Source organism: Xiphias gladius, chromosome 19 (assembly GCF_016859285.1).
Source record: "Xiphias gladius isolate SHS-SW01 ecotype Sanya breed wild chromosome 19, ASM1685928v1, whole genome shotgun sequence".
NCBI classification, from domain to species: domain Eukaryota; kingdom Metazoa; phylum Chordata; class Actinopteri; order Istiophoriformes; family Xiphiidae; genus Xiphias; species Xiphias gladius.
In genome coordinates this window covers 15,447,413-15,462,105 of record NC_053418.1, presented here as the reverse complement: position 1 = coordinate 15,462,105, position 14,693 = coordinate 15,447,413, and the positions used below count along the sequence as shown (strand labels likewise).

Below are 14,693 nucleotides of genomic sequence, written 5' to 3'. Positions count from 1 at the left end.
GATCTTCAAATTTACGTCCTGACTCATCTAACAGGTTGATCCAGCTGTGATAATATGGTATAGTAGTTCTGGGATGTGTAAATGTTTGGCCACCCTACCAAGTCAGTACTTACTAACCCTCCCCTTTGGCAGCACAGCTTCCAAATACTTTTTTTCAGCCAGCTAAGAGTCTTTCTGAGACTGTCTGAGAAGAATTTTCACCCTCTTCCTGCAGAATCATTTCAAGTTCTGAGATATTTTTAGACTGTCCGTATTTTATATCTACCAACAGATTTTCAATTATGTTCCATGTTTTAGGATGTTTTTGGATCACTGTCCTGTTGTAAAGCCAGTCTCTCTTCAGTTTAAGTTTCTTGTCTGACTGCGTGACATTTGAATCTAGACTTTGCAGTGTTTCCTGTGCCACCGGCTGCCACACAACCCCAAAGCGGAATATTTCCAATCCAGTGTTTAACTGATGTCAAAGGGGGTGTTACTAAGTACTGACTTAGTAGTGTACCCAAACTTTTGCACATGAAACATTTACAGTTGATTTCTATTTCTATTTTTTTTTTAAATAAGTTTTTTTTTTTTTTTTTATTTAAAGTAAAAGTGCATTAACTTTTTGAAGAAAAGCTCGTTTTTATGTCTGTTTGCTGTAGCGGCTGTATTTACTTCGTTTCACCTGAAAAATTAAATATAATAGGTAATTTGCCAAGGGGTGCCGAGCTTTTGCATACAACCGTGTGCGGATACGCCTTCAGACAGCGCTGAGGGCTCAAACGCCAAGCACGCGGTGCGCAGACTCCGGCGGGCGGTGATCATTGGTCAGTGGCACATTCGCTGCTCTGTGGAAGTTGGTCGTATTCAACAGTGTGGAGTGAAGTGACGTGGAGAACTATAGACATGACAATCAGATGTCCTCTAAAACTTCACCAACTGTGGGAAGAGTTGTGACCACATCTTCGCATATGCCGCGGTAGCGGGTTTAACACCGGTGACCTCACGTTTTCGGATTCAACTTTGACGAAGCAAGTTTTTCATCCGAAGAACAACAAGGCGCTCATCGGCTAGCTCATTAGCAACCAGGAACAGCCTCTGCCGTACCGATGGCTATCTAAAGTCAGCGTCATGCAAGTCAAACATCGTATTATCAGCGGAACCTAAACATGAAAAGGATTAAGAAAGACTCGATTGACCGCCGTTGACGTTTACGGAAACCGCAGTAGTTAGCTTGCTATTATTAGCCCGTCGACTGAGCAGGGGAAATATCCGAGCGAACTGTCAAAATGTGCTCCCTGCTCCGAGGTGAAGAGATGTGTCTGGCCCAGCTGTTTCTACAGTCCGGGTCAGCGTACGACTGCATCAGTGAAGTTGGAGAGCTTGGGCTTGTGGAGTTCAGAGACGTAAGTCCCCAAATAGAGCGGGTTTGATCTCCTGAAAGTCTCACGTCGAAAGTTACCTCTGAGTTTGCTAACACTGAAAGCACTCGACAAAGTGCAAGCATCTAACTTTACCTGTTAACTTAACGTAGACGCCGCCTATCACTGACTTTTACTTTATATCAAAGCAGATGTGACAGTTTTTCTTGTAACTTACAGAAGGAAGTCATCGATATCCCATAGAGAATATCTGTTGTAAAACACTGCTGTGAGGTGGCCCGTACAGGTACTTACTGTATGGTTTAGGATCGTTTGCCCTGAGGATCTGTGCTTGTTTCTCACAGTCTCCGTGATGAGCGGGGATGAAGATTGCTAATCTCTCAGTTCTTGACTGTCTCTTGCACCTGTTACAGCTCAATCCCAGCGTGAACGCGTTCCAACGAAAACATGTCAACGAGATCAAAAGATGCGAAGAGATGGAGAGGATCCTTGGTAAACATACACTGATCTTTAACATGCATTTTACGAGTGAGGCTCCCTATCTAGACAATTGAGTTGTAGTTGTATACAACCCTTTGGGTAGGAAATAAAATCCCTTTGCCTCAGACAGGATCAAAACGAAGCTGTGTTGGGACTGTAAAAGCAAAGCAGGATTGCATGAAGCCACAGAAGGATGTCTCATTGAAGTAAATTGAGAACCAGTGACCCTACAGTCATGAGGAATGTCAGCTGGTTGTAGATTTAGTTGAATGAAATGTCGTCCTTGGCTAAGTAAACCCTTTATTATTAGATTGAGAGAAAAGAATAACACACTGTTTGACTTTGCTTCAAATTTCAGTGTTGTTCAACGGATGTCATGGTATTTTGAAATTTTGAAACGTTTTTTTGTTTTGGTTTGTGTATGTTAGAAAGAGACTTCTCTTTATTTCTTACAGGATACCTTCTGAGGGAAATCAAGAAAGCAGACATTTCACTGCCAGAAGGAGATGTGAACCCAGTGGCTCCTTTACCCAAGCACGTCATGGCTATAATGGTTAGTTACTTGCTTGTGTATCATTTATCATTTTTGAATTTAATATGTTGATGGCAGTATTCCTGGACAGTTGTTAAATCAGTGTTGAGTTACTGCCACTGTACCTAAATGAATGTTGTGGAGTATTTACTCCTAGTCTGCGTAAAAACTGGTAGATGACATCCAAAATGTTTTTTTAAAACATGTTGTTATTCTCATTCTTATATTGCTGTCGTGCCTATGATCACTCGGTGTCCGTGTGTGTTCACAGGAGCAGCTACAGAGGCTAGAAGTGGAGTTAGGTGAAGTCACCAGGAATAAAGAGAAGCTGCAGAGGAATCTGCTGGAGCTGATAGAGTACACACACATGCTGCGCATCACCCGCAACTTTGTACAGAGAACTTCCGAGGTTAGTGTGTCATGTCATAAAGTGGCCGGATCCTTTACATCCACGTTTTCATTTTGTTTATACAGCAAGGATTTTTTTTTTTTTCTTCACAATATGGCACTTGGAATTTGCTCTTTGATTTGATTTTGGTTTTCGTCTTTACCCTCCTGCGTCTTGTCTTTCCTTTTAGCGAGAGCCCCTACAAGGACAGTATGAGGAGTTTCCCTTCCTAGAGAAAGACACAATGATGGACTACAGCAGCATGCAGAGGCTAGGCGCCAAACTGGGGTGAGGGATGAAATTCTGGTAGCCATACAAGCATTATGCTTATGTTAGTGTTTGGACTTAGAGTTTGAATTATATTAGAGTTGACAGAAGGCACTAGCTCTGTCATGGTTTATCAGCTTTCACAAATGTCATGACATTTAAAAAATGAAATAGTAATGTCACGTGATTTTTCCAGCCACTATAATATCATGAGGAAAAAGTAAATGGGTTGCACAGGAGCTGATATACACTCAAAGAAAGTTTCAAATTAGGCAAGTTGCACTTACATTTTAACTGTCTGTCTCCCATTACAAACCTTATACACAGTACACTCACAAACAGACAAGAGCCTCACAAGGTGTAACTAGACTAGCACTCAGTAGAGCGCACACCTCTGCCAAGGCGAAAAATGCCGTATCTCACTCGCAATGTTACGGAAAGTGATTTAAAAAAAAAAAAAAGGAAAAAAAAGCCTGAATCCACCTGTTTAACCGAATCCGCATGAAAATTTAATTGGTTCCTCCCTAGCCCATGCACCATCCCTCCATCTAGTTTAGTACTTTTTTGCGTAATGCTCCTGACAGATAAACAAACAAATCAACAAACAGACACGGGTGAACGGGTGCTATGTTAAGTTGAGCACAATGTGGCATCAGTAATGTAAAATTGTTTAAGTTATAGCGAAGCTATGATCACTGTGACATCACTTCACACATGTGAAAACACACACACACCGTCTCCCTCATCCCTAAGAAAGAGTTTTTAATGAAAGGAAGAAAAAAAACCCTCTAATTTTATCTTATTTCAAATAAAGGTTTTTATTTAGTGAAATAGTTACACAAAGGAGGAGATGTTTTCGAATTTGAAATGTAATTATGAGAGGCAACAAACAATGTTTAAGATGAATTTAGATTTATTTTTTCAGTTGTGATTTTTTTAAATTTTAAAAAAAAAATTTTTTTTAATCATAATATCATAATGTGATTTTTTTTTTTTAAGTTAAAAGTTATAATAAAAGTTTGTATGCCCTAGCAGGCACATATATATACACGTTACGCTGTCGGTGAATGTTTTCCTTGTTCTCTTGCAGTTTCATCTCTGGGCTCATTCAGAGGGTGAAGATCGAGGCCTTTGAGCGGATGCTTTGGAGAGTCTGTAAAGGCTACACCATCCTCAGCTATGCTGAGGTCGAGGAGTATCTGGAAGATCCTGACACGGTAGGTTTCTCAAGGCTAACTTCGTCCACGATTTGTGGACATAGTTGAGGTTTAATTACAGTACTTTTGTTATGTTTTTCCTGCATTACAGTGTGAGATTAAAATATCATCGGGGACTAATCTACCATATATACTCTATTTCCATAGTTTGTTAGGTAAGATCAAAGTGGATGTAAAACAATGGAAATAATTTATAAACTGATACACATAGATCCTTACCTGGCTTTGTGCCATGTTCAAGGCCGTGACTTTGCAAAGACCCATACTTTACTTCTGGAAAATATAATAACAATATTAGTAAAATATGAAATATTCCAATACAGTTTGTATTTTCAACATTTCAATCCTTATGCTATAATAGCAGTTTAGCATAATAGAAAAACACACACATGGGATTTATATTATATGGTGCATGGTGTTAAATATCACTAAAAAATATCAGTGTCGCTTCCCCTCATTTGTGTAGTGTTGCCATAGTGGAGTTTATGAAGAAACAGTGCAGAGGACAGATTATTGTTGAGCCTTGACAAAATGACAAATGTAGATTTGTTAAATAATGGGACAATATTGAAAATGACACTGGTGAAGCTGTTGAGAAGTCTGTTCTCATCCTCCTTGCTGTTCTCACAAACAATGAGTGCTGTGATCTTGTCCATTCACACTGAGTGACAGCACTAATCCAGTTATCCATTTCCTCTGCTTGGCCAGAAGACAGGCACGCAGGGCTGCGACTGATCACTAGTGGAATGTTAACATGGGTTGCTGAATGGTGCGAAAAGAGGAGGCTTGATATTAAGCTAAAAGCACCAGCAGTCATGCTTTTTCAAAAGTATGAGTAGAGAAAGCAGCGCATTTCAGCTGCTGTGTCCAAGGTCAAGAATGGACTTTCAAACTCAAGTACTTTTACAGCTTTGTTTTGGTAATAAACAGATGGGTTTTACAAATATAAATGCACATTTTCGGTTCATTTTTTATGTAGTATACATTTATTGAACAGATAATGAAACCGTCATTTGAAAATGTACTCGAGGTCTAAAATGACACTTCTCTATTATGTTATCAATGGAGCACGTGAGTCTTTTCATCGATATACAACAAATCCTCCTATTTTCTTTCCGCAGGGGGAGCCTATCAAAAGTGTGGTGTTCCTGATCTCTTACTGGGGAGACCAGATTGGCCAGAAAGTGAAGAAGATTTGTGACTGGTAATTATTCTGCAATACCTTATCCTCTGGTTGCCCTATTAATGGCAGAAAAAAGGGCTTATATCTGTTTGTTAAGCTTTGTTTTTTCTTTTTTTTTCTTCTTCTTCTTCTTTGTTTTATTTTTTTTACTTGCCTCAGTAGTAGTAGTGAGTTGTGAATAACGTACTTTTTCCCTCCATAGCTACCACTGTCACTTGTATCCCTATCCCAGTAGCAATGAGGAGAGGAATGATGTTGTGGAAGGACTAAGAACTCGAATTCAGGACCTGCACACAGTATGTCTAACATTTTTTAAAGGATCTAATTATGCAGATGTTTAAATAGTGACGGGAAAATAAGTTATTCTGTCATTCACTAAAGGTTTACTTTTTAAATGTATTTGCTTTCATCTCCCTGTTAAAATACAAGCTAGATCATTTCAGTTGGAGCTCTCCAGGGTTGTTTTTTGTTTTGGTTTTGTTTTTACTGGTGGTGGGTTTTTAAGATAAAGGAATACAACATTTTTAAAAACAGGCTTGCAGAAAATCTTGTGTTCAGTGAATCACATTACATCTAGTAAATATTTGTCTTCCTTACCTGACTTCTTATGGTAAAAGAACAAAGAACTGACGAACAAAATTAAATGGCTTATTTATTTTCTAAAAGATTAACCCAATTGTTCCTCCTGTGAGCCAGCCCTGCCAGTTATAGGGTCAGTTGAGTTTCTGTCTGGGGAAGTGCAACATGAATCATTTGGTAGCTTTAACCCACTGTGACTGAAAAATAGAATCGCACTCGCCCCCTGTAGCACATGAGCAACATGAGGCCTCAGCTGGAAGCTTTTTCATGCATGTTTTTCTTCACCCTCTCCCTTTTCTTGACTGCTTCTTGTCTTCCTTATCTCTTTGTCTGTTAATCACACAAAAACTCAGATGCCTCCTGTTTAAAATGTAAATGTTTATTTTCCTCTGTTAATGTTCCACAGAAATTCCAAAAATATGAAGTCTGTAAACTTCACCCTTTCTTGAAAGTCACGAGTATCTTTTAATATGATGCACCACACTGTTTATCTCTTACTGTTTCCAGGTACTTCACAGGACAGAGGACTACCTGAGACAGGTCCTGATTAAGGCCTCAGAATCCGTCTACACCTGGGTCATCCAGGTCAAGAAGATGAAGGCCATCTACTATATTCTGAACCTGTGTAGTTTTGATGTTACTAACAAGTGTCTGATTGCTGAGGTGTGGTGTCCTGTCAATGACATTCCCACCCTGCGGAGGGCTCTAGAAGGAGGCTCGGTGAGGAAACTCTTAACAAAGTTGCTCTGTTTTTGACTTTGGCCTCACTGCAGGCTTTCTTTTTCTGTTTATTTAACCGGCGAAGTTGCTTCATGAATTGCGATATTGTTATCATAAAAGCAAGCACTGTATGAGGGATTGATTTTATTTGGGCCCTTTAGTTTAAGAAACAGAAATTTTCCATGACTTGGTGAGGGTACTGAAAGACCACTGTTAATTCAGTTTGCAGGCTTAGAAGGACAGAGTTGTCAAATGTTTCAAGAAAATACGGTGAAAATAGTTTATGTTGATATGCTGACATTTTGATTTGACATTGATATTTCAGAGAAAAAGCGGAGCAACAGTTCCTTCCTTTGTTAATCGTATCCCCACCAATGACACTCCCCCCACCCTTATAAGGACCAACAAATTTACCTCTGGCTTCCAGAACATTGTGGATGCCTACGGAGTGGGCAGTTACAGGGAGGTCAACCCTGGTGAGTGGGATCTTTTGTTTTCCTCGACACCCCCAAAAATGACTAACACTCAAACTCTGAGTTTGTGTTTTTTTTTTTTTTTTAAAAGACTATCTGAAAAGCTCGGGTTAACTTCTTCAGATTGCCTTTTATGGAAATGTGATTCTATAATCGTTGCACATATTATTTAGCTTTTTTGGTTTTAATTCAGTTTAGTATGATATCTTTTTCTATTTTCAATTTAGGCTAAGTTGCAAATTAAAAATAGTTTTGTTCTTGTTAGTTTTTATGTCCTGTGTTATTGCTAATGATTTTAATATCCTGTTATCGTTATATCTTTCATTTTTTTTTACTTTTTAGAAGTGCTATAGTATAAAAATAATTTTTTTCCCCCCCTTTTTTTCCTGTCTGTCCCACTTATTTTTAGCTCCTTTCACAATAATCACTTTCCCATTCCTGTTTGCTGTGATGTTTGGGGACCTGGGCCATGGACTTATCATGGCTCTCTTTGCTTTCTGGATGGTTCTGTACGAGAGCAACCGCAAACTTAAAAACACCAGGAATGAGGTGAGAGAGTATTCCAAAGCTATTTTTTACCTTATACTCATTTAAAAGCTCACCTGAGTAACCAAACGAATGCCAGTGTGTGGCCAGTAACACTTCTCATCTGAAGTGTTACTGAGTGATTTGATGTGTGTGTGTGCAGATCTGGAACACATTCTTTGAGGGGCGTTATATCATCCTGATGATGGGCCTGTTCTCCATCTATACTGGCCTGATATACAATGACTGTTTCTCAAAGTCCCTAAACATCTTTGGTTCTGGATGGAATGTGACTGCCATGTTCAGTGCCAAGGTGTGGAGGTGAGTATTTCATGACAAAAAGGACTTCCTTATAATAGTAAAAACAGCTAAGCAGGCCCAGAAATGTTTAGGTAATTTAAGAAATTTAAGAAAGTGTTTAAGAAAATTTCATGAACATTTCATGTACCTTTTGTACGCGTTCAAAGATATAAAGATAAGATGACGTTTTTTGGATTTGTTTCATAATAACATACATTTAACACACTGGTCACTTTATTTGTGCTTAACAGCAAAAATGATCTCCATGGGAATCGTTTTCTTACTCTGGATCCAAATGTAACTGGAGTTTTCACTGGACCGTACCCTCTGGGAATTGACCCGGTCAGTACAGAATATTGACAAGGAGTCATCATGTATGACATCATTTATCATATAATAGCTCATGTACATAGATTTTAATCATTGAGGTTGTGGTGGATTTGAAGAGCCTTCATGTTCATCGTACTCAAAATCACAGTAGAAAGCATTCAAAAATGTGTTATTTCAACAGACCCTGTTACACATGCATACATACATGAGTATTTCTTTGTGTGCATACATAATAGCTGAAAAAAAATGCTAATCAGCTTCCTGGTTTTGCCACAAGGGTTGGCATTTTGCATGTCATGGATTTCCCTGAACAATGAGAACGACTTAGTTGCTCCATAAATTACGGAAATGGCCTATCAAGCAGGTCAGATTTTTGTAAGCGTATTTCAGAATCTAGGAATTCTATCTAGTATTTCTATATCTAGTATTTCTAATTTAGCAATTACGCGAGAGCATTTTATCTACTATTAGAATTCAAGATAAAGAGTTCTAGATGGACCGGCCGTCTCTGTGTGATAATATGATACTGAATCCCAAACTCGGGATATCGGCTAATACCAATTAACATCTGGATACAGTGCAATTTAAAATCTTTATACATTGCTGTGTGGAGCTGATTAGGATCATCTTCTATGTGTAAGGCAAGATGGGTGCAATTGAAAGTTTGTAATTTTTATAGAGTTGGGACTTTCATACCATAACATTCTTCATGGGCTTGTGAAATTTTAATCATATTTTTTTAAAGGGTTTATAAAATGGTACTGGTTTCAGGACTATGAAAGAGGCAATAAAAAAATTGTAAATTGGATCAGTTCACCACTATTAAAAACCACTGGTTATTTAGTTTATAAGTGGTAATGTTACTCACACAGGGACTCAAATTGAAATCCCGGAATTGAAGGGATTGGATCATTTGGATAAAAATAAGATTATTAGATCGCCTCCAGGAACAACAAGACATTACATCCTTATATTGCTATTCCTTATGGGATTTAAATAGCATTGCTGGAGTTAATCTTCTACCAATCAAAACTACCCATTGTATAACAAAGAGTATGTCATCTTTCTGTTGCAAAGATTTGGAACTTGGCATCCAACCGCCTAACATTTCTGAACTCCTATAAAATGAAGATGTCAGTGATATTGGGCATCGTACACATGAGCTTCGGAGTCATCCTCAGCACTTACAATCACTTGTAAGTACCAGTTAGTTCATTTTTTTTTTTTTTTTTTTTTAGTTTTTATTTTTTTTAAGATGTTATAGTTTTTAATAGCCTGCCTTATTTCCAACAAAAACAGGCACTTTAGGAAAAAGCACAACCTGTACTTGGTATTTCTCCCTGAGCTCCTGTTCCTGCTGTGTCTGTTTGGCTACCTGGTGTTCATGATATTCTACAAGTGGCTGGTCTTCTCTGCTAAGGACTCCAGACAGGCCCCGAGCATCCTCATCCACTTCATAAACATGTTCCTCATGCAGGGTGATACAGTGCAGCCGCTCTACCCAGGACAGGTGAGAAGCTAATGTAGAGCTCCCCTGCTGCAACAGTATACCCTATGTCCCTGTTCTTACTGAACAGATTAAATCCAATGTCGTTTAAAATACACTACAGATGTCACTGAGACGGATCATAACAATGTAATGCAATATTGTATTTTTCCTTCTCCAGGCTGGCCTGCAGGTATTTCTGGTGGTCATTGCTGTTCTCTCAGTGCCTGTCTTACTCCTAGGGAAGCCCATCTACCTTTATTGGCTTCACAATGGAAGCCACCGCCTAGGATTGTACAGGGTGAGGGTTTGAATGCATTTATGCCCATGAATGTTTGCCTGGATTTGAAAAATGTCTCCTAGTATTTTTTTCTCTGACCGTAAATATGCAAATCTGATTAGTTTGTCTGTGTGTTCTCAGGGATATGAGCGTGTGCGGCGTAGCAGTGAGGAGGAGTTCTACCTGATGAGGGCTCATGACATGGAGGAGGGCAGCAGTCACAGTGAGCTCTCCACTAGCGGAGAGCACCAGACAGAGGAGGTCAGGACCGCAACACAACTGGATAGTTACCTACTAGTCTTAACCATCCTTGTTGTTATTTTTTTACCGTTTTTTTTCTGAGTTTTGCTTTGTTGTTGTACTAGTTTGACTTTGCAGATGAGTTCCTGCATCAGGCCATCCACACTATAGAGTATTGCCTAGGTTGCATCTCCAACACAGCCTCCTACCTAAGGCTCTGGGCTCTGAGCCTGGCACATGCCCGTGAGTATGATGCTTTACCTTACAAAACTCAGGTAGTTTGTTCCTTTTTCAAACCTGTCCAGGCACACACTGAACGCAAAGGGAATTTGTAAAATCATATGTAACACAGATTTTGTCCCAAATCAAAGAGCCACCTCACATTTTATTCCCCCCTTTCCAACATGTAACAGTTTACTCTTGTTGTTCTAAGTGTGAACCAGATGACAGACATCATTATAATGAGAGGTGATAGCCATTGTGTGTTTGTTCCTTTGTTCACTCATAAACGTACAGTATATAACATTATCTGTAATGCACAGTCGTACAGCATGCAAACTGTAGACCAAGCGCAGCCTTGCATGAGAATGCGCTCGAAACGGGGTGTAGAGGCTGTGAGCATGGATACAGTTCACGCTAAAGCCTGCTGATGTTTCATTTGTGAATGTATAGTTTTCAGCCCTATAGAGCCCCCAATACATTTTCTGATACAATTCATTATGTACCAGATTTTTATAGGATTATGGCTACCTATTTTATAAAATTCAACAGCACCCAAGCATGATCAAAAAATATCATTAGGTTGTGGCCCCTTTTTCACTTCCTGCATTTGCTCACGTTGTAGGTATGAAGCAGTTCTCTAGATTTTCAGCCTGTAAGAACTGATTTTAGGTGAAAAAATTTAGGTGGACTTATCTGATGGTCTGACAAAGTTATTTTCAGGTTATTGGTTTTTTTTTCTTTATTTTGCTACACTGGAAGGGAAAAAAAATCCTCAATGAAAGCACATTATGAGGCGATGAGAGAACATCTTGAAATGTGCTCATGCACAGTATTTAATGCTTTCTTAAATTGATTTGAATTTCATTTTGCATAACAAATTATAATTAAATGGAAAATTGATTGCACTGCGGTCTTAAAAAGGCAGAACCAAACAGCCATTTAATATCTCTAATAGGATGATATAACCCTATGTGTGCAATGTAGCTATTCTGTTAGTATGACGTCTAATCATAATTTATCTGTAATGGAAGTGTTCCAGAAATTTTAATAGGTCTTTTCTACTCAGATTACTGGCATGATTTATACAGGAAATCGGGCAAATGGACCTGAAGGGTAGTTGCTCAGAACAAATTTAACCCTCAAGTTATTTAACAATTTTATGCCAAACTCATTCAGACCTATTTGCAACCTTGGTCATGACCAGGGACAGTGATGGGAGTCTAGATCAAAGCCAACCAATGTAGATCAATGACAAGCCTGAGTTCAGCCTGAATATTAGTAACCGGCCTGTACCCTTTGTCTCTCTTGTGATTCCCGAAATGGATGGTGCACACGCTCTTTTCTCTGCCCTCACAGAGCTGTCAGAGGTACTGTGGGCCATGGTGATGCGAGTAGGACTTCGAATGGACACAGGTCTAGGGGTTCTATTCCTGGTGCCTGTGTTTGGCCTGTTTGCCGTTCTCACTGTATCCATCCTTCTGGTAATGGAGGGTCTGTCTGCATTCCTTCATGCGCTTCGGCTGCACTGGTAAGATAACAGTAACTCCTAAAGTACTTGTGTCATTGACAGGGTAAGATTATCTGTTTTACAATCATAGCAGCGGTTTGTTTTCTTCCTCAGGGTGGAGTTTCAGAATAAGTTCTACAGTGGGACAGGAGTCAAGTTTTGCCCCTTTTCCTTCTCTCTCCTGCCTTCCGCCTTTGAGCATGAAGGCTTACTGTGAAGGGACTATCTGGTAATACTGTTAAATGGTAAACAGAGCCAAAAGAAGCCAGCAGTGTTCTGTGCTCATACAGAAATGTTCCATACATTTCATGAAGTGATTTTGATTTTTCTTTTCATCTTTTAATAATTTTTCATGTAAAAAAAATTGTATGATGAACTTCAAAGACTTTGGATTGAACGCTGCCCTCCAAACTGTTTCAAGAACAGACAGTGCAGAGTGTAATGTTGAGAAATTAATGTTTTTCTTATGGCAAATTTATGTAACACAGAGTATTTTGTACCAAGATCAGTAGGTTTCACTGCAGAACATTTTGTGAGGTTGAAGTGTGAATCTCAAATTTAGAATGTAACTCGTATACTTAAAAACATCAATTCTTTTGAGGCATTATCGGTAACGATTGTTGATGTCACTTGTATGGAGAACCACATCCCCCAAATTTAGAATAAATAAGTTAAACATTTATATGATTTTAGTATGAAATAACAGTAATAAGCAAATGGTTGGCCCCAACGTTTGGCTACACAGACAACACTTGATAAGATAAAGTTGTTGCTGTTTTTGGTCTTTTCATGCAATATTACAGATTAAATAAGATAAAAGATAAAAGAATGTCCATCTTTATCATCTCTTTTATGTATTTATTTCTGTTTCCTTCCGTTTCTTCACTATTGTAACTAGTTATCTTGTCATTAGTTTTAGCATAATTGTGTATATTAATACTGTTATTTTGACTTTTTTTTTTTTTTTTTCCACTGAGTTTTAGCTTTGGCTGATCTGGTTTCCATACACTGGGTAGTGAGCCAGCTTTCAGTTACATAGTTCTTCTCATATTTCTCAAGTTTTTGTTGCACTGACTGCCTTATTGAAGTACAACCAAATGACAGCATACTGTATTTTTCTTCAGTTTCCCCGTGTATTCCTACTTTGTGGTACCAAAACACTACAAAGGATCTTTGACCTTTCAGTATTGAAAGTGCTTGGCCAGGTGTGGGATTAGATGTATATACTTTTACATAATTATTTTTTAAAATTTATTATATTTTAAACTGTTGCATCAGAATTAAAGATGAATGTTAACGGGATGTGATTTTTACTTTTATGCATTCACAGTGTTGCCTATGCTTCCACTTACTGTACAGTTTAACATTCCATGCATAAAAAAGTGAAATCATTGATATTTCGACCCAGCTCTGCTGGTCAGGAGGCCCTTACTTCGAAAGATCTAAGATCTATATTCAACACAGTGGCTGGGCTTTATTAAATCTTATTAGGAGGAGATTGAATTATGTACTAATATCAGTTGTTAGTAGTATTTGCTAATTTTGTGAATTTGTTAGTATTGTATGGAATTGGTATTGGGTTTTTTTCCCAAGGGAAGGAGACATAATTGTCGTTTTATTATTGACATTTCTGCACTTTTTCAATGGCAACAAAGTTTGCTACAGTAAGATACTGTCACATGTTTCAAAGTCATGACCTCGCGTATCAAGTTTTAAAAATTGAACAATATGGTGTCATAACTTAATGATACAAGTGGCAATCACTGTTTTATTGGGATGGAGTAATGAATGATTTGCCATAATTAACAATGAATGTTTATGGGTTGGTTGAAAGGGTATTGTTATTTCCTTTAATACAGCCCTTGAGAACCATCTTTTTTTCATTATCAAACACTCCATGCTCTAGTTCTTTTTTGAAAACCCCATTTTCATCATCATGTCAATAATAAATTCTATTTGTTTGAGTTATTCTGTTTTGTTTTTTGTTTTTTGCACCAAACTGTTACTTTGCTCTAAGATGGGCTCAGTGAGAAGACCAGATCAGTTTGCTGAGAAACAGTATTTTTGGCAAGTTAAAAAAAACAAAAAGATATATCACAAGTAATATTATAATAAGGCATGCACTAAATAAAGCACTTTACTAATCAAAAATGTAATTATTTACTTAGAATAACAAAATTATATAAAATATGTTTTCATTACCATGTATTAATTGTTTAAACATTATGCCATAAAATAATTTGATTATGAAAAATTGATAATTTTCCCCTAATATGTCCAGTTATTTATCTTTGTGGACTTTTTTTTTTTTCATTATGCTTGTCCATTGATCTATTGATGGAGTGACTGGCTTGGTAGTCAATACCGTGCAGCTGCAGTGCCATCATGCCATTTAAAACACTTAATTTTAGACTGATATATCACATTGATATGCAAGTTACTTTACCACGCGAGGTTTGCGATTTATTTATGAAAAAATCATCAAGGTGTTCGGGTTAAATGGTACGTGCGTAGGATAGTCAGGCAGCTGCCTTCCAGCCCTCACCCTGGGAACCAATGTCCCAAAGTTCAGAACGCCGTAAGCGACGTTTGATGGTTGCCGA

General features: G+C 38.2%; 1 protein-coding gene across 1 annotated transcript; it reads left to right on the top strand.

The window, feature by feature from the left end:
- The first annotated feature begins 767 nt into the window (after window positions 1-767).
- Window positions 768-14,047, top strand: atp6v0a2b (ATPase H+ transporting V0 subunit a2b). The gene is made up of 20 exons (XM_040155296.1): window positions 768-1,385; window positions 1,775-1,853; window positions 2,297-2,394; window positions 2,645-2,782; window positions 2,952-3,049; window positions 4,119-4,245; window positions 5,367-5,449; window positions 5,631-5,724; window positions 6,515-6,727; window positions 7,053-7,203; window positions 7,610-7,749; window positions 7,889-8,046; window positions 8,277-8,367; window positions 9,433-9,551; window positions 9,655-9,865; window positions 10,023-10,142; window positions 10,263-10,382; window positions 10,487-10,604; window positions 11,940-12,111; window positions 12,205-14,047. Exons 1-20 carry the CDS (start codon window positions 1,269-1,271, stop codon window positions 12,305-12,307), a joined length of 2,550 nt encoding a protein of 849 aa, XP_040011230.1. The 5' UTR covers window positions 768-1,268; the 3' UTR covers window positions 12,308-14,047.
- Window positions 14,048-14,693: the final 646 nt, after the last annotated feature.

Bases quoted from the DNA above. Each gene is read 5' to 3' on its own strand.
- atp6v0a2b (XM_040155296.1), top strand. From the start codon at position 1,269: ATGTGCTCCCTGCTCCGAGGTGAAGAGATGTGTCTGGCCCAGCTGTTT. The intron at 1,854-2,296 runs GTAAACATACAC...TATTTCTTACAG, and splicing joins AGAGATGGAGAGGATCCTTG to GATACCTTCTGAGGGAAATC. The intron at 10,605-11,939 runs GTGAGTATGATG...CTGCCCTCACAG, and splicing joins TCTGAGCCTGGCACATGCCC to AGCTGTCAGAGGTACTGTGG.